The following is a 20,006-nucleotide window of genomic DNA, read 5'->3' as shown; positions in this document are numbered from 1 at the left end:
AGATGGAGACCAGACAGGTTGACCGAGGTGGCATGCAGCTCAGACACAGGCTGGGCTTCACCTCTGGGACCTGTTCTTATGCAGTAGGACCCCAGGGAGCAGACGGTGGAACCCGGACCCGTCAAACAGAAGGAAGCATGCATCTTTAGAAGGGAGGGCTCGGGACCACGCACTGCTCTCTGGACTCCTGTCCGCTTATCACAGCTCGCCCTGGGACTCATCGCAGGCCAGCAAACATCTGCTGAGCTCTTCACAGCAAGCACGGCTGTGACGTCGAGCCTCCCAAGGTACACGTTCTAAACAGTGGCCTTGTGGAGATTTGCCAGGACTGTCAGAGGGTCTTATGGGTGGGAAGATTTTAAAGCTAAAGCAGGTTATAATAACAAAACAAAACACACACACACACACACACACACACACACACACACACACACAAAAGAAAGAAAAAAAAACAGAACCCAACAAAAACATCTTCTGGATTCTGAGTTTTTGAGAATCTAGTCAAAGCCATGGGACCTTTCCCCACTAAAATGCTCATCAGACTTGCGAAAATACCAAACTGACATGCAATGCCTGGGGACTCTTGGGAATGGCCTAAAGCCAAGGGTCGACCCTGACTTAGGCCCCTGAGGCCCCATAATTTCTTCTTTTCAGACTGCAGAGGTGTCTCTGAGCCAAGTGGACCCAGCCATGGGCACCTAGACAGCATCCTTCAGGTGCCACGGGAAAATGCCACACCTCCCCAGAGCAGCCACAGCCTTCAGGCAATTGTGTGCAATAGAAAAAGCGGGTTTTCTGATTGACATTCAGCAATTGGAGCCAACAGTCACCATGATCAGGGTCCCCTGTGCCTGCTGTTCCATCCCCAGCCCTAGGGAGGAATTACCATGTTGGGAGATTCTGAATCTTAGAATGAGTCAAGGACCCGAGGAGGAAGGTAGGACCGAGAGGCAGCTCAGAATATTCCAGAAACCGACCCACTCGTCATCATGGGGCCTGGCCCACCGATGAGCTTAGGCCCAGATATGCAACAGCAAGTCCAAGGTTCCCTCCAAGTCTGCCTCTAAGCTTTCCACCCCTGAGCTGCCAGGTGAAACAACGGAAGCTCAATCAGACCAGCAACAGAGTAGAGCACAGTGTCAGTTGAATTAAAAACAAAAATAAATAAATAATCAGGGCAGAAGAGGAGAGATGAGGTATGTGCCAGCCACTGTTCCTTGGATGCCCTCACCCCGACCCCCAGGAACTCAAGAAGGTGGTGGATAAGGACTGGGCCGGGGCTTGGGCTCTTGGGGGAAATGCTGGGCTTGGGCTCTTGGGGGAAATGCTGGCTGTGGGGGTCCCCCCCACAGGTGGCTTTGGAAGGACACGGGCATGGAACCCAACAGTCTGTGACAATACCAAGAATGTTTCAGGGCTGACGTGCCCTGGGGGGAAGCTAAGTATCATGGGAGCATTCCTCCAAATTAAATGCTTGCTCAGAAACTGGAACACATGCTCCCCATCACGGAGCATGGGGACGCTGGGGCCCCCTTCCTTGAGTTGGGGATTTTGCTTCATTTTAACCAGTGCATGCATTTTTTCTCTCCCAAACACGAAGGCACGTGGAAGTAGTCAGGTTTGCTCTCAGGCATCGTGATAGCACAAGCACTGAGCGAAGCATGTGTGAGACGGGGCGTCAGCTCCTGTGGAAACATGTGGCCAGGGGTCCCTGGGGACCTCTGCAGGCAGAGCCCCATCCCGGCCTCTTCAGTGGGCTTGGGAAGGGGAGAGCAGGGTCGCATGTCAAGCGAGAGACCAGGCTTGGTGCAAAGAGGCCTTATCTCGCCCCGGGCCTGGCGTGGCTCTGACCTGGAGGTAGTCATTACTCACAGATATCCCAGCCAGCATCATAGAATAGATTTCCCCTGGGAAATCATCCATCTTTTAGCATATGGGAATCTTCCATATCAGTCCCTACCGCCCCAAAAACCAAGGTGATTTTTGAATTTGGAGACTGGACCTTTGCCAGCATCTCCTCCGCTTCTCCCAGCTATGAGACAGCAGAGGAGGAAGTTCTCCCCCGAGGCAGGTCCTGAGCCTTGCTCTGCGGCCCTGGCAGAGTTGGGAGACTCAGCTGAGTAGAGGCTGCCTAATGTGGGGGTGCTGGAGGCTGCATTCAGCCTTTGGGTGCACCCCCAAGGCTGGCCCTGGAAGCTCCCGAAAGGGCAGGGCTCCGGCGAGATGCTGGGGCTAGAAATGGAGAGGTGCCATGTGGGTGCATCGGTCCTCAAGCCCTGGCTGCGTCATCTCCCCTTGAAGATGCGGATTTTGTTGATGGCTGCCAGGGTGGCGGTCACGTTGGATTCGAAATCTCCATCGTGCACCCCTGTCTTGCGGAAGGCCCCTGCCGATGGGTTGTTCTCCCAGTAATGGTGCCAGTTGCCTCTGCTGTCTGCCCCAAAGCCATACAAGTCCACCTGCAAGCAAAGGTGAGAAATGGTGCATGGCCTCGGGCGGGCCCTCTGGAAAAGCGAGCCTGCGGGCATCCCTGGAGCCCACACACATTCAAGGATTCAGAGAAACCCTCCAGGCCTTTCAGCAGCTCAGTAAAGCCAGAACAACTCAAGTGAGACTCTGGGTCAAGGCCAGGGTGTGGCTGAGGTGTTGGTATTTAGCCCCATGGACAATTCCAAACAGCTAGTGAGATGGTCAGACATGGCCTTGGACAATGTGACTTAGGGGCTCCTGTAATTTGTTGTTGATTTTTTGATGGTACTGGGGATGAAACCCAGGGGCTTTCTACCTCCAGGCTATACTCCCAGACCTATTTTATATTTTATTTGGAAACAGGGTCTCACTAAGTTGCTGAGAGCCTCACTGAGTAGCCGAAACTGGCTTTGAACCTGTGTGATCCTCCTTTCTCAGCCTCCCAAGTACTGGGATTACAAGCATGCGCCACCACGCCCGGCTTGGGCTCCTGTATTTTGATGCTAGATCCGACCCTTGGTCATTCGGCATCCCGGTCCTGCCTCAGATGATGGGGAAACATTCCCATCAAGCGAGGTCACTCCTTAAATCACCCACTGAGAGGGATCAGAGTTCAGGTGGAGCAGAAACCTGAGCTTCCCGAGGAGGTCGGCCTGAACACCCCCCTTCCACCAGCTTCTCTGGGGCACGCGGGGGGCCTAGCTCCAGTCCCCTGGAGACCTGGGGGCATGCGAAGGAGGGCGGTGTACCTCATGGCAGATGTGTAGGGAGAAGATGATGGAGAGGATACCGGTGGATGGGTACCGCCCGTGGCCCTGCAGCCAGCTGTCGAAGACGTACTTGATGAAGGCCGGGTGGTAGATGAGGATCTGTGGGGGGCAGGACAGAGCCCTGGTTGGCAAAGGGCACGGAGGGCTATGGGGTGCACACGCTGGGTGGCTGTGGGGAGACAGCCATGAAGAGACTGACAAATACCCCTGCAGGCTTGTGACAGTGGGAAAGATGGTCCCTGAGGCAGGGTGTGGGCTGGTGAGAAGGGGCACCGGCCAAACCATCTCTGACCCTTAACCTTAACCCTTAACCCTGAATCTCTGCTCTTCTCTCCTTGTGTTAAGGAGGAGGAGGAGGCTGAGCGGCCTGCTCAGGGTCCCATAGCCAGCTGTGGGCGACACAGATCTCTGTGTCAGGCTTGGCAGGGGTTCTACACCCCATGGCTGCCTGGAGGACAAAAAAAGGGACTTCCAGCCAGGCGTGGTGGTGCCTGCTTGTAATCCCCACTCTTGGGAGGCTGAGACAGGAGGATTGCACAGGTTTGAAGCCAGCCTCAGCTACTTAGTGAGGCTCTCAGCAACTTAGTGAGACCCTGTTTCCAAATAAAATATAAAATAGGTCTGGGAGTATAGCTCAGAGGTAGAAAGCCTCTGGGTTCCACCCCCAGTACCACCAAAAAAAAAAAAAAAAAAAAAGGGACTTCTCAGGCAATAGAGGGCATGCGTGTCCAGGAAGCCAAACCACAGCCCCAGCCTCTGGGGGAACTGTGGCTCTCTCTGTTCTCTGTAGGGTCTCCTCTCCAGCCGCCTACCCTCAGAGACACCAAGACAGCGGTGTGATTTCTTCGGGGGGCAGTGCAGTCTCAGGACAGGACACCAAAGGAACGGGGGACACTGTAGTTCCAGTCCTATCACACACTAGCTGTGTGTCCCTGGGCAAGTTGCTGGCTTCTCTGAACCTATTTAAATATGGGCATGTGTGTAAGAACCAGTGTGCTGGTTACTTCACGCACTTCCTCCTTTGGCCCTTTGCCCATTCCTTAGTTGACGCTCCTGGGAAGGATAGGGACATGGAGAGGCAAGGCTGGCTTGAGAAATGATTCTCATGGTGCATCCTGCATCCGCACCCCGGGGGATCCTGAAAATCCACCCTGCTGGCAGCACCCCAGGTTCTAGGGCAGTAGGTCTGGGGCAGGGCTGCAAATTGGCATCTGTGATTGGTTTGGGGACCCCACTTTGACATCTCCCAGCGCTTTACATCTCTTCATCAGTGAAGCCAAATTGGGGCCCTGCCTGCAGCAGGCTGGGGTTTGGGGACTCTCCACAGCCCTAAGTATCATCAGTGCAGAACCTTACAAAGGAAACTTGTGCTTGGGAGGCAGAGACAGGAGGATCACACAGGTTCGAAGCCACCCGTGCTGGTTTAAGAGACCCTGTTTCCAAATAAAAAGTACAAAATAGGTCTGGGAGTGTAGCCCGGAGGTAGAAGGGCTTCCAGGATCCCCAGTACCACCAAGGGAAAAAAAAAGGAAACTTGCATAGCCTGGGGTGTAGTTCAATGGAAGAGTGGTAGAATGCTCACCCAGCATATGCAAGGCCCTGAGTTTAAACCCCAGTACTGAAAAAGAAAGAAAGAAGAAGAAGAAGAAGAAGAAAAAAAAGCCAAGTATGATGGCACATACTTGTAATCCCAGCATCTGGGAGGCTGAGACAGGAGGACTGTGGTTCATGGACAGCCTCGACTACTACTTAGTAAGGCCCTTTGCAACTCAGTGAGACCCTGTTGCAAAATCAAGAATAAAAAATAGGGCTGGGGGTATAGCTTGGAGGTAGAATGTTCCTGGGTTCCATCCCTAGTACCACAGGAAAATTAAAAAAAATTTTTTTAGTCCAGTATGGTATCACATGCCTCTAATCCCAGTTCTTGAAAGGCTGAGACAAGAGGACTGCAGTTTGGGGTTTGGCCTCAGCAATTTAGCAAGATTCTTATCAACTTAGCAAGACCATGTTTCAGTGGGGCATGGCTTAGAGGTAGAATGTTCCTGGGTTCAGTCCTTAGTAAAGGAGGGAAGGAAAGAATGAAGGAAGGGAGGGAGGGAGGGAGAAAGGATAAAGAAGCTGGCTGTGGGAGAGGGCTCAGCCCCCACTCACCTTATCCTGCTTTACTTTGATCTTCGAGGGGACGGGCACGTAGGTGCTGCAGTTGGGGAAAGAGAAGGTGATGGGCATGGGTCGCCAGACCACCGGCACCCTTGGGCACCCCACCTCCTGCCCCAGCCAAGCCCCTCAGGCAGCAGCCCTGCTTTGCACACCAGAGGGCGACCCTGGATCTCTCCAGGACCCCTGGCGGTTGATGTGCCAGGTTTCCCAGAAAGGTTAGGATGGGATCCATGATGCTGGGACCTAAGTGGCCCAGGGCACCCATGCTCAGCAGCTGGTGATGGCACAGGCGGAGGCGGCCCATGGCCAGCCCATGCTAATCTTGTGCACAAAAGCCTTTACAGGCTGGACCTTGCTCTGCTGCAGTGTGGTCAGGCTCCCAAGCTCCCTGTGGAGCCCTGTGCCCTGGGCCCTGCCCTCAGTCCCTGGATGCAGATGTCACAGCCCCGCACTTCCCAACACCTCAGTCCCTGGCAAGGGCTCCGCTCTTGGGAGGCCTGGCCCAACACCAGGAGCGTATGGAAATCTGAGAATGGAAGCCACTCCTTTTCAGGAAGAGCTGGAGCCTTAGGAATTGGACCCAGATGGCTGCACAGGCTCTGAGTCCAGCTCAACCCTGGGGGAGTAGCTTGCTTTCCAACCTGGGAGAAGCTAATGAGGACCGGAGGCAGCAGCAAGCCCTTCCCCTATGCCCTTGGGGCTGGGTTGCTACCCACCAGGTCCTGACCCCCAGCCCAGGCCAGGCCAGGCCCAGTTTACAGTTTAAAAAGCAAAGTCTGCTCTCACTAGGGTAGCACATTCCAGCTACAGACAGGGCACAGCTAACACATCCCTGTTCCCCCAAGAGTTTCCGGGGCCCTTGGGAGGCAAACCCCGAGGTCCTTTAGGAGTCCCTGGCAGGAAGATGGCAGAGCTGGTGGTTTGGTAGAAGTGGTGGGAAGGCAGGGCCCCCCAGGAGCTGGACCAGGAGGAGAGGGCACCACAGGGACAGCAGGGCGTAGCCTGTGGCAGGTCCCGGAGGGGACTCACTGGGAGATGGTGCCGGTGGTGGTGGCGCTGATCACCCAGAGCAGGTCAGTGATTTTGAAGGGGACCAGGACCATACTGACGTTCTCCCCGAGCTCTCGGAAGCTCTCGGGATACACCAGGTGGTGGGTGGTTTTACTCCCTACGTCGGCCTCAAACCCCGCTGTGGGTGCCTTGTTCATCCTGGGGGAAGAAGAGAGAGAAAGATGAGTCATGTGGCCCCCCAGCCATGGGTGTCTCATGGCAGACGTCCCAGTGCTGGAGAGCAGTAGCAGTTGTGACCTCAGGTGAGTCCCCTTCTTCCCTAAGCCTCAGTTTCTCCTATGTATAATGGGGACAGTTAAGACACAGGGCAAAGGCTTTTCCTTTGATAATCCCAAGCCAGCCTGCCTGTAGCTATAGTTAATCCCTCTCCTACTGTGCACCCAACCCAGTAGGCACTTCCGGTCTGTTCTTAGGGTCTAGGAAACCCTAGGTCAGATAGGCTGTCCCCGGCCACGGAGCCACCCACTGGTGGCTGTGATCTCACATCTCTTTCACCCCAAATCTGACTCTGGCCACACCATGGACATTCCCTCTGGACACGAGGTGCACAGAGAGGCCAGGTGAGTGGTCCAAAGAGCTAAAGCTGGGCATGGTGGTGCACGCTTGCGATACCAGCATTTGGGAGGCTGAGATGGGAGGATCGTGGTTCTCGGCCAGCCTCAGCTACTTAAGTGAGGTCCTTTGCAACTCACTGAGACCCTGTTTCAAAATAAAAAATAAAAACCAGGGCTGGGGGTGTAGCTCAGAGGTAGAGAGACCCTGGGTTCCACCTCCAGTACAACAAAAATAAGCAAACAAACAAACAAACAAACAAATAAATAAATAAATAAAATAACAAAGAGCTACAGTCAGAGGTAGAGAAATAAGAGGCTGTTCTAGAAGGCCGGTGATGGCCAGCCCACCACTGCTAGCGATCTGCTGGGAGCCCTTGTGAGTGATGTGGGGGATCACAGAAAACCCAGGGGCGGCTTAGGGCCTATTCTGGGATGTCTGTTACTTGGTGACAGTGGCAATATATTTACCATTTAAAAGCCTAAGGTTTGTCGCAGCCTAGATGGCAAAAAGGCATTAAATGAGAAGACAGAGGCAGAGTGTTCTCAGGCCACGCGGCCAGCCCACTGCGACTAGCTCTGCTTCCTCTGTGATCCAGCCCCATCCTGCAGGGCAGAGTCAGTAGGAGGTGACAGGTACAGGAAGGTGCCTTCCCGGGGAGGGGGGCGTCTGGGGAACCTAGGGCTGAAGCCTCAGCCTTCTGGCCCCAGCACAACGCAGCACACGGTTCCACGGGGACCCCGGGTGCAGCGAGGAGGGCTGGGCTGCCGTCCGCGATCCTCACCTCAGTACAAAATCGTGACTGTCGATGTCGGGCCCATACAAGGACTCCCTCAGGTTGCCGGAGTTGCCCACCACGGCACAGCGCCGGCAGCCCACCGAGCGCTTGTCCAGCAAGGGGTCCACGTTCCCCGGCACCAGGCCAAACAGCTCCTTGATGGTGTCGTTCAAGTGGTTGGGCTTCCTCTCCCGCTGCAGCTTCTGAAGCAAGGACGAAGGAGATGGGTTGGCCTGGCTGTGTGCCTTGGGCGGGGCAGCTTTGCCTCCCAGCCACCACCTTCTCCTGGGACCGCAGGAGGGCCCTGCTCTCTGCTGGGTCCCTGCAGATGGAGGCAGCTCAGACACACCTCCCAAGAGGAGCCCAAAGGCTGCCCCAGCGACACAAGGGAAGGAGCTCATTCATTCACTCTGCACCCGTGCACTGAACACCTACTATGCGCGAGGGCCTGAGCTAGTGGCTTGCTGGACGCTTGTGCGAAGGGCTGCCCTGCTCATGAGGACCTTCCACGCCCCAGATGTAACTGGCTTCCCTTCCCTCTAGCCTGATTCTCCCTTGGAGCTCCTCTCTCTCTGAAAAGACAGAACCCTGGGGTCTATGTCACTCCTAACCCGCTCCTGATGGCCTCCCAAACCCGGACTCCTGACCCCAAGGCTCCAGGCCTTGCTTTTGACTTAACAGGAAGAGGTGGGTGTGGCCCTGGCTCTGCAAGCCATCTAGGGCCCCAAAGGCCAATAGCAGCAAGACCCTCTGTGCCCACCCCGCCCCGGATGCTGTCACTGACCCACCCCTCAGCAGCCCCAGGACTGCTGTTCTCTGGCCAGACCCAAGAATCGGCCATTCCCTAGAGGCACAGAGGCCTCTGATGTCTGCCTAGTAAATGGCTCACATCTTCTAAGACCTAGCTCCAGGGCCCATTGCCCCAGGACCCCCTTGCTGGCCCCTGGCAACTCAAGGGTGATCAACCATCCGGGCTGGCCCATAACTGGAGTTGCCCTGGGTGTGGGACCTTTAGTGCTATAACCAGGAGGAGGGGCAGCCTGTAGGTCCTGCCTGGCACGGCCCTGGCTCACACGGCATCTCCAGCAGAGTCCTGGCCACATCGCACAGTGCCCTCCCATGAGTGAGGTGGCTTTCTCACCCACAGCGAGCCCAGGGACACTGTGTGACATGCGTGCATCAGGCCCAACAGCAAGCCACCAATGAGGTGTCTTTTCAACTGCAGGCAAGAAAAGATGCTGCTGGCCGGGTGGGTGACTAGTCCTAGCCAGGATTTGAACTTGTGCTTTTACAAACCCACCTTAAGATTTCTCCAGCCACTGGCCCCGGCCCTTGGGCCCTTGAGCTTCAGGAAGCCCAGACCCTGGGGTTCGGGAAATGGGCTGTGGGGTGAATTTTAGCAGCTACCAGCAGCCCCAAAGACACAGGGTGGCTGGGAGAGGAGGGAGTGGCTAGAGGCGGCTTTGGCTACTGTCCAGGTGACTAGTGACCAGTGATAGGAAAGTCCCTTGGGACATCCAGTCCCCATTTCAGAGGAAGGAATGGAATCCCCACCCCCAGGGAGGCACATCATGAGCCCCCACTATTTCTCTGGTTAATAGAATTTAGCATCTCACCTACAATAAGACCATTAGGTAATTGCTATGGTTTAAGACATAGCTCCAGTGACCCAATGCTTCTTGTGTTGAAGTCTAAGCCCCATTGTGAGGTATGAAGAGAGTCAAAATCTTATATGACTATAGTGTTTACGGGGAGGTCACTCTGATTAGAATATTATTATATTATTCTCATCATCATCATCATCATTATTTTGCAGTACTGAGGATAGAACCCAAAGGCATTCTACCTCTGAGCAACACACCCAGCCTGATTTTTTATTCTTTATTTTTGAAACAGGGTCTCACTGAGTTGCAAAGGGCCTCACTAAGTAGCTGAGGCTGTCCTCGAACCGCGATCCTCCTGTCTCAGCCTCCCAAATGCTGGGATTACAAGCATGGGCTACCACAACTGGCTTGATTAGGATTTTAAAAGGTTATCAGTGCAGCCCCTCAACCCTCGACTAAATCCTGTAAAAGAAAAGGAACAGACACCAGAATACACATACACATGCACACACAGGCTCCCTGCCTCTTGCCAAGCAAGTCTCACTGCCGCCGGGCTTTGCACACAAGGAGGCCATTGCTAGATGAAGCTCCTGTCCTTATGCCTCTAGACATATAAACCTCTTTTCTTTATAAAGTAATGGGCCTCAGTTATTTCATTATAGTAATGAAAAATGGACGAATGCACAATACCACAGAGAAACTCAAGGCAACACTCTCTGGACCACACAATTATAAGAAAAAGTAGGAAGTAACAAGTGTTGGTGAGGATGCGAAGGAAATGGAACACTTGTGCATTGCTGGTGGGAGTGTAACAGACCTAGCTTTCATGGAAAACAATTTGGCGATTCTTGACAGTGCCAGAGGCCAGGCTCCCCTAGGCCCCAGCAATCCCCTGCTCAGGTGCATAGCTAAAATATCTGAAATCAGAGGGTTGAACAAGTAATTTGCACACCCATGTTCAATGCAGCATTATTTATGATAGTCAAAAGGCAGAAGTGGTCCAATCCTTTGTCCAGCACCGAAGAAACGGATACACAAAATGTGGCATAAATGTGCAATGGAATATTATACATATTAAACAAGAAAAGGAAATTTTGTTATAGCTTGCAACAAGAATGAACTTGGAAAACATTATTGCCTAGTAAAATGAGCCGGTTGGGGGGACAGTATTGTATGATTGCAGGTGTCTGAGGTATTATCTAGAGTAGTCAAGTTCAGGATGGTGGTCTCCAGGGGCTATGAGAAGAGCAGAAGGGGCAGCTAGTGTTTGATGGGTAGAGATTTTGTTGGGGATGATGAAAAAGGGCTGGGTGTAGGTAGTGGTGACTGTAACATGACACTAGAAATGTGTTTAATGACACGTAATTGTATACTTACAAGTGGCTAAAATGATAGATGTTATGCTATGCATATTTCTACAAAAACATTTAGATTAAACACCTGCCTCTGATAGACCCCCCCAGGGCAGCGCCACACTTCTACATGCAGACAGTCACCTGGAGATCCTGCCTGCCTGGCAGGCTCTCAGTGATGCCGCTGCTCCTGGTGGTGTGGGCACTGTGCTCTGAGCACCCCGGGGTGGAGGCCCACAGCCGGGCCCTGCAGGACTCTCAGTGCAGGAAGCACAACTGAGCTCCCAACTTGAAGACAACGTGCTCAGGACTGCGAGCCATGACCTGAAGGGAGCAGGGCTCTGTTCGTGCTTGCATCCATCGGTAGCAGTATTTACTGAGCACCCATCACAAAACACGCTTTGCCATAGAGGCTCCAGGCTGAGACTCAAGGGCAGCGTGGTCGTGGGCTAGAAGCGTGTGCTGTGCTTCGCCTGGGGCAAGCACACGGTATCGCAGAGTGTCCTGGGACCATTAGGACTTGCTTTAATGATCACTCTAGAAGAAAATGCTCCCTCCCACCTGCTCTGCGGCAAGTGGAGAAGGTATTCATAGGATACAATAAAGGCCAGGTTCGAGCCTGGTGCTGGACCACACGAGCTGTCCTCTCAATGTTAGAATGCAGACTGGCAAGTACCAGGGAGGGCCACTAAGACACACGCAGCCAAAGCCAGGTCCTGCACTGCAAAGGTGGACGGAGAATCAAAGCAGGAATTTCTGCTCAGCTCACAGCGGGAGGCACCTTAATGTCTTGCCCTCGTCTCCCATAGCAACACGTGGTCCACACTTCAGAAACCTCAGCTCTGTCTGAACCCTTCACGGGCCACAAAGGAAGCCTGAGACCTAGGGGCTGCGAGGCCATCTCTGAGAGCATCCCTGGCCGGGCCTCTGTGTGCGTCTGCATCCCAGATCTTGTGTATACTGCTGGGCAGATAAAGCAGGTTACTCAGTGCCAGTCACTGAAGTCTGAATACCCTCTGATACGAATACAGGAACTGATGTTGAGAAGTTCGCAGACACCTGAGCATCTCAGAGATTCCCGACTCGAGTATATTTCTTTGCATACAAGCAGCGCTCAATAAATGCCTGCTGACGGGAGGCCTGAGAGCCTCAGAAAACAGTGTCTACATGGTCTGTGCTCCTCACATAACAATGCCTACATGGTATTTTCGTTGTATTGGGTATGATAAGTGATCCAGAGATCATTTAAAGTGTAGAGAACCGGGGGTGGCTGCACATGCTTGTAATCCCAGTACTTGGGAGGCTGAGACGGGAGGATCAGAGGTTTGCAACCAGCCTCAGCTACTTCGTGAGGACCTCCGCACTTAGTGAGACCCTGTTTCAAAATAAAAAATAAAAATAGGGCTGAGGATGTAGCTTAGAGGTAGAAAGACCCTGGGTTTAATCCCCAACACCTCAAAAAAAAAGTATAGCAGAGGATATGAGTAGGTTCTGGGAAAATACTACCCAGAGCAACATAAGAAACTTGAGCGCTTGTAGATTTTGGTATCCGAGGGGACCTGGAGCCAATCCCAGACAGATACTGAGGGACAACTGTATTTGTTTCTTATATATTACACTTGGCAAGTATATATAATCATGCATTTTGATACCGGTAGCTGGAAGAAGTAAAGCTCTACGAAAAACCTACATCCAGGGCCCAGTCCCTCAAATCTGAGAATGTGGCCTCCTTTGGAAGTAGGGACCCTGCAGAGGAAATCGCTATGGTGAGAGAGATCACCCTGGATCCAGGGTGAGCCCCGGGTCCAAGAACAGGCGTCCTTGTAAGAAGAGAGAGAGGCCCAAGACACACGGAGATACAGGTCATGTCAAGGTGGGGCCGAGACAGGAGTCCAGGGACACCAAGGACTGTCACCAACGACCTATAATAGGCGCTCAATAAATACTTGTACACATGAATGCTGCTCCATGCCTGGTGGGGGGCACGTGGTTCCAGGGGTCCCCACACTACCCCCATCGCCGCAGGCCTCACCAGCCACCACTGGTAGGTGTCTTCCTCCATGAGCGCGTTGTGGGCCGTCAGCAGGGGCTGCATGGTCCAGTTGAAGCGCTCATCGAACCAGGGCGAGACCCCGCGCTGGCTGATGCAGCGGGCGCAGGTGCACGGCCGGGGCTTGATGAGCTTTCGCAAGTTCTCTGAGAACTCCAGGACCATCTGCTTGGGGAACCAGGCGGCGGGCACCATGGTGCTGGAGTAGTTCAGGACGAAGGAGGTAAGGAAGATGAGGAGCAGGAGGAAGGTGAGCACTTTGAAGGTCTTCCTCCTCACGGGCACCATCTTCGCTTCCTGCGGGGGCCTTCTGGGATAGGCAGGAGGATCTCCGGCCTCGCTGAGCAGACACAGAAAATCGCGAGCTCACAGGCAGTTCTCAGGAGCTGGGAGGGCTCACCTCGCTCCCTGGGCCAAGGACGGGCCCTGAGTTCTAGACATGGCCCTGGGCTGCATGGGAGCCTTGCATGGTGGGCTGGCTCTGCAGGGGTGCAAAATGCCTTTTAAAAACCAAAGTAGCCTGCTTCCTCTACAACCCTGGCCAAGTAAGCAGATGATGTCTCTTGATGAAGCTTTAATTAAACATAATGACTGTGATTTCCTTTCCCAGTCAGAGGGACCCGGGTATAATTAATCTCCGTGACAGCTCAGAGACCCTGGGGGCTGAAGACCTGGAGGAAAGGGCTGAGGTACAGGATGTGGGGAGGCTGCCTTGGCCACTCTCCTCCGGAAAGTGCGGTTTCCAGCGATCCTTGATTAGGGCTCAGTCTGTCCCCAGCTGCCGCCTGGGATGTGGTAGTTACATGGTTGTCTGGATGAAGGTGTAGAACTTGTCTATCATCTGCACAAAAAAAAGAGAAAGAAGGGTGAAACCCAGACCTTGTTTTTTTTTTTTTTTTTTTTTTTCCAGCACTGGGGTGGAACCCAGGGGCATTGTATCTCCAAGCTATATCCCCAGTCCTATGTTTTAGTCTTTTTATTTTTTGAAACAGACTCTCACCGAGTTGTGAAGGGCCTCACTAAGTAGCTGAGGCTGTTCTTAAATGCTCTCGAATGCTGGGATTACAAGTGTGCGCCATCACGCCCAGCTCTGTGACCTTGTTATAATTTTTTTTCTCTCTTCACAACCCCCACCAGATGTGCTCCGTGGAGTGGCTGACTTGGAGGGATCTACAAGTGACTTTTTCACCTTCTCCGGCCTCTGCACGTGTGTGCATGCGAGAGGAGGCTCATGTCTATTTGCCAGGTTGCTAAGGGCCACTGAAGGTGACCCAACCATGTCTCCCACAGCCAGAACACACGGCCAAGGCCAGGGTGCTCCCAGAGCTGCTGGGATGGCACCAATCAGTGCTTTCAAAAACCCTAGAAAAAACTCCAGTAGAAAAGGAAGCATAGTTCTCTTCCATCCCTGACCCCAGCCCGGGGAAGAGGTGAAGATGGCCCCTCCCCAACCCGTCCCCTCCTGAACCTGGTAGGTGGCTTGCCAGGAGCGCAGGGGACACCAGTACTGGCTCTGGAAATGGACCAGGCCAAGACGCCAGGGACCAAGGACTTCTGTGCAGCAGGTATGGGTAAGGGAGGCCACGCCCCTAATGATGCAAGCAGGAAGAGGGACAGGTCTCTGTCCTCCTGGGCAGGTTGGTGGTCCTGGCCTGATCACATGCTGGAATACTGGGAGAGGCGCACGCATGTGTAGGTGATGGGCTCACCAACACACTGGTGACAGTCAGGACTCTTTCGAGGACTTGGAAAGTACAGGTTCCCCGATGCAGAAAGCGTCTCCCTGCAGCAGGGAGTTGGGGACAGCTACCAGTGACCAGAGAAGTGCTTGAAACACTTGGGCATTCAAATGAGCCAGCAGTGAGCTTTGGCTAGGCGCCTGCTGAATACTCAAGATGCACCCAGAAGACACATTCTATCTCTCTGCAAGACCCCGGGAGCTGCCCTGCAGAAACGCCCCAGGGAACTGAGCAGGCCACCCACAAGGCTGATGCTTCCAACAAAGAGGCCATAGGATCCTTATCCTTCATCAACAGGCTCAGAGAAGGCAAGCAGCTCCTCCCAGGTCACCCGTGAGCTGGCAGTGCTGGACCCCCGCTCCTGGCCCCTGGGGCCATCTTTCCACTCAGTCAATCCCCATCCTCAGCACTTGCTACATCTGCGCTTTCCTTCCTGACAGTTTCTTTGGGTTTGACCGTTCTCTTCCCAGCTTCTTGAAATGGATACCAGCCAGCTCCTCACCTTCCCTGCTAAACCTCATCTGCTGGAAAGATGTTAAGCTCTTCATTTCAGGGGACTTTTTTAGTTCTAGAATGCCTGTTTTCTGTGATTTCCAGCTCGTTGGTGAATCTTTCCCTTTTATCAACCATTTTATAGCCATTTTTGTGTGTGGTACTGGGGATGGAACCCAGGGGCATTCTACTTCTGAGCTACGCCCAAAGCCCTACTTTTTATTCTTTATTTTAAAACAGGGTCTCACTGAGTTGCGGAGGGTCTTACTAAGTAGCTGAGGCTGGCTGTGAACCGTGATCCGCCTGTCTCAGCCTCCCGAATGCAGGGATTACAAGGTCCTAAAGTGCACGTCCTGCATCCTGTGGTAGCAGGTGGCACATGGGTGTGTTTCTACTGACCCCCTCTTCTGTCTCCCTCTGGTCCTCTGGGCCTGTCACCATGGGAATGGGGTTATGTACATTTTGGGTGTGACACAGGGGGCATATAGAATGGGGATGGGCTGACCTTGCTCAGAGGGTTTCCTGACAGGGATGGAGCAGGGATACTCTTCTTCCAGTTGAGCTGTACCCCACATTTGAAGACTCCTAGCCTATTTCTGGGAAGCCCTTTTCCCTGGGGACAGGCCCTCTAGGGGACAGCCTGGGGCTGCTAGGCAGCTCTTCCTCTTCCTGGTGCCAGCTCCAGGCCTGGTCCCTTACATTGTGAGAGGGACAGAGCCAAGCCCACATCTTGGCCGCCACCTCCCGCTTGGTTTCTTAACCCTGAGTGCACACAACTTAAACACTGGCAGATGCTTCCAAAGGCAGACACAAGCACAGAATGTGAGCTCTGTTCTCTATGGCTCCTTTGCTCCAGGTCCCTGGGCCCTTCGATTTGGGCTGACAGTTGTCCTGAATGCCCTCCTCCTGCTCCTTTCTGTCCAGCCACTCGGCTCTGCCCACTACTCCCAGCCTTCTGAGAAAACCAAACGCTAAGTCGGGCTCTGCCCCGGACCCACTGCCTTCCGGAGCTAGCTCATACCTCGTGCAGCAGAGCAGCCAGGAATGGCGGCCTCATGGCAGCCCATCTCCAGCTCTCGGCGCTCTCCACCCTGCAAGTCCCGGCTGTCTGGCCGCTCTACAGTCCTTGGTGGGAGAAATGGTCGGACACAAACTTCTGTCTGATCCAGGCACAGAAGCCACGGTGTCCCTCTGTGCTCCTGGGGCCTGCGGGGGTGTCCCCAAATGTATTTGGGGCCTGGCAGATTCAGAGAAGGCCCCACAGGCACAGGGCATATCTCCTCACACCAGGGACGGGGCATGTCCTCAGGATGTAGAATGGCAGCTTTGGGGCACCCCCACTTCCCATCCCCAGGAGGCCCAGCTCAAGGTGCTTCCGCCCAGTGTCAGATGCCGACTTCACATGCCAGCTCTAAACACACAACCCGGGTGAGCCCACAGCCGCCTGGGTCTAGCTGCCGGAAGCCTTCTGGTCATTGAAAACTGCAGGATCTCCCCATGTCCTGACTGTCGGGGTCCTGGCTGGCTTCATATAGTAACATGGGGTGGCACGGAATACAACCCAGCCAGTGGAGGGCCTCACACATGCCATGAGGAAGCACAGCAGCCCCAAACTGCCCTCCAGCCCCCGTGAGGTCACTGCACACCTGGCACCCATCTGTCAGTGGGTCTCCACCAACATTCTTCAAAAAAAAAAAAAAAAAGGCACAGAGCCGGGCTCTGTGATGCATGCCTGTAATCCCAGAACTTGGGAGGCCGAGACAGGAGGATCAAAGGTTTGAGGCCAATCTCTCATCAACCTAGTAAAATCCTGTTTCAAAATAAAAATAAAATAAGACTGGGGTTGGAGCTCAGAGATAGCTCAGAGGTTCAATTCCCAGTACCCAAAACAAGCAAACAAAAAATGTAACAGACAGAAAGACAGACAGACGGGCAGGCATGGGCTCAAATCCCAGCTCGTATCACGCCTGGCTGTGTGTCCTGGGCCAAGCACGCGCCCTCACAGATCCTTGCCTCCTGAGTCTGCAGCGTGGGGCTCCTGATGCTCACTAGAAGGGATGCTGGGTGAAATGGCTGGCACCGTGGCCACCACACAGTGCTGGGTGCAGCGTGAGTACATCGTACAGGTCAATTCTCTCTCTCATCTCCCAATTGCAGAGTCTTCATTAGATCCCCAGCCTGTCCCCCTAGCAGGGTTATTTAAAAGACGAAATGAAACCTGGCATTGAAGATAACAAACCAGGCGTACCGGGAACATGTTGGATCCAACCGCCTGCATTATCTGCTGCGGTTGTTCAGGCACTGGGCAGCTGGGTCTTCATTGCTTCATGCTAAGGGGTCCAGAAGCTCCAGGACCTGCAGGCAAGAGCTCCCAGGGGCTCCCAGGGGCTCAGCAGGCCAGGCTGCAGGGCAGGAGGCAGCCCACTAGCAGGGCAAGCAGCCTCCAAGAGCCTCCAACTGTTCTTTTCTGCCTGGTTGATACCTCCGAATCCCTTTTCCCCCAGGATCCCTCTGCCCTCTGGGAAAGGAGATTGACACTTGAGTACCTGAGATTTTACACTTCCATGGAAAGGCTGGGCCGCTCAGAATCTCACTGCCAGCATTGGAAAAGACCAATCTGTGTTGTTGTTGATGGTGGTACTAGGGATTGAATCCAGGGGTATCCCAGCACTGAGATACACCTTTGGCCTTGTTTTTTTTTTTATTTATATTTTTATTTTGAAGCAGGTTCTCACTCAGTTGCAAAGGCTGGCCTCGAGCCTGTAAACCTCTTGCCTCGGCCTCCCAAGTACTGGGATTACAGAGGTGCACCACCACGTCCACACCATCCTGTTCTTTGCTTTATTCTTTACAGTCTGCAAATCCATGGTCAAGACTGCTACCCACCTGGCTCACAGCAGCTCCGTCACTGGGTGGTGAACAGAACAAGGGCTTGAGGATCAGGCAGGCCTGGGTGCAAAGGCTGGCCTGCTACCTGCTAGCCCAGGGTGTATAACTAGCTAGGGCCCAAGCCTGCACTTCAAGACGAGGTAAACACAGCTCCTCAAAGGGATTGGGGAGAATAAAGTGCAGAGCTGACTGGCATTTAACATATGCCCAATACATGGAGGTCACCTTCCCTGCCCATTTATAGGTATAGAAACTGAGGCTCAGATGAGGAAGCGTTGATGAGCTCATACAACCAGGAAACTCATAGTAGACTTGGACCTGGGTCTTTCCTTTCAAGTAGATCGTTTTCCCAGACTTGGGATCAATGTTGTAATTTATCCACCCCTCCCTCTCTCTTCCTTCCTTCCTTCCTTCCTTCCTCTTTCTTTCTTTCTTTCTTTCCTTCCTCCCTTCCTTTCCTGTACACTGTGCCTCCGTTCTGAGCTAAGCCTAGGTTTCCAAAGAGAAGATGCAGGCCCCGGAGAATGAGCCTACCCGAGCAGAGTTCCCCAGGCCTCCCTGTTATTACCTGGGGTGTGTCTGACTTGGCCTTCAAGTTCTCATTTGGAAAATCAGTCTAATGAGAAGCCAGGGCCCGGTGAGTCAGAGCTGGAGGCTGCCGCCTGGAAGTCCCACTGGGGCGGACAGAACCCAGCCCAGCCCCTGGGACTCCCGCCACCCGCCCAGCCCTGCACGGAGGAGCCCTGCCGGCCTCCGGCTGCTGGCACTGAGCGACGAGGCCTCCCTCCGCTGGTTGGCTTGTTGATGTCCTTAACCCTCCCAGCTCCCTGAAACCACACACTGGGCTGATCTCTGTGATGGAAGATGCTCAGAAACCTTCAAGGAGGACTCCACCGACTTAGAATTATGATCAGAGAATGAAGCCAGGACCCAGGGAGGCACCTGCTGCACTCGGGGCCCAAATTCTATCGAAAGATGTAACATCCGGTGCGTTCACCTTTTCAGTAATATGGGCTGGCTTCACCCCACCAGCTGATGGCCTTTGGAGCAAAAATTTCCTTGAGAAGACTAGCGTGGAACTCAAGGGCAACCTGCAATTCCAGGCTGAGGTCTGCACCCAGATTTCAAGCCTGCATCCCTCCCCATTGCACGATCCAATTCTTTACAATGAATTGTTTCACAGACATACATTCTCTTGGTTCTACCCTTCACAGAACCCCTGGCTGCTGCAACAACCTTTGGTGCCCCGGAGCAGAAGGGCAGTGGGTGAGTTGGTGGGTGTCACCATCTGGGAGAATGTCCTGAGGCCTGAGGGCAGGTGGACAGGTAACCAGGCTGAGGACAAGAGTCCCCCAGACAAGTGCCAAGGGAGGTGGGGCTATCAGGTGCATTTGAAAACCCACAGAGAAATGAGTGAAACCCACAGCCCTGGAGGAGGGTGGAGATGGAGATGGGGCACGTGGGGCCAGCCAAGATCTGGGCAGAGTTAGGGTTACAAATGGCGCCTCCCACAGGGGCACGAGATGCCCTGCTGCTGCCGGCCAGGGAGGGCTGATAGGCACTCGGGTAGCCTCTGGACCTTCCAGAGCTTGGGCAGTGAGCTAGGGACCTAGTTTTCTTCTCTAGATGTCTCCTCTACTTCCTGCACTGTGCCCAGGGCTGAATCGGGGACCACCAGTGGCTCTATGATCTCAGGCCTCCTGTTGGTTGTGGCCATGGGAAGGTGGCCAGGAGCCTGCAGGGAGAGGGGACTGGCGGAGGGGCAGGCGGGGTTTTGCCCTGGTACCCTCCCAGTGGGCCAGTCAAGAGTTGGTGACCTCTTGGTCCTGCCAGATGGCCCTGTCCATGCATGCTCATTGTCACAGTGTCTGCTAAGTCTCTGTCCTCTTGTTCCTGCAGCCTAGGGTTGGAAACAGCCCCACTATTTGCATCCCCAAGGACTGGAGCACCCCACGATTTCCTACACTGGACCACACCTTTACAAATCACCATTCTGCCAAACTCCCTCCACTGTCTGCCTAGAGCACCCGTCTGTGCCTGGCACCATCCTGACCAGGTCGGGTGGTCCCACCGGTCCATC

At 53.9% G+C, this 20,006-nt stretch overlaps 1 protein-coding gene across 1 annotated transcript; it reads right to left on the bottom strand.

Moving 5' to 3' along the window:
- Positions 1-2,285: 2,285 nt before the first annotated feature.
- ST3GAL1 (ST3 beta-galactoside alpha-2,3-sialyltransferase 1) lies at positions 2,286-13,094 on the bottom strand (the record flags this gene model as incomplete). Its single annotated transcript, XM_080693961.1, has 6 exons — positions 2,286-2,459; positions 3,219-3,338; positions 5,391-5,436; positions 6,429-6,608; positions 7,807-8,003; positions 12,789-13,094. The coding sequence occupies 6 exons, from the start codon at positions 13,092-13,094 to the stop codon at positions 2,286-2,288; spliced, it is 1,023 nt and encodes a 340-aa protein (XP_080550087.1).
- Positions 13,095-20,006: the final 6,912 nt, after the last annotated feature.

This window comes from Muscardinus avellanarius (genome assembly GCF_963383645.1).
Source record: "Muscardinus avellanarius genome assembly, chromosome: 4".
Taxonomy (NCBI): Eukaryota; Metazoa; Chordata; class Mammalia; order Rodentia; family Gliridae; genus Muscardinus; species Muscardinus avellanarius.
This window is presented reverse-complemented; position numbering and strand designations above follow the sequence as displayed.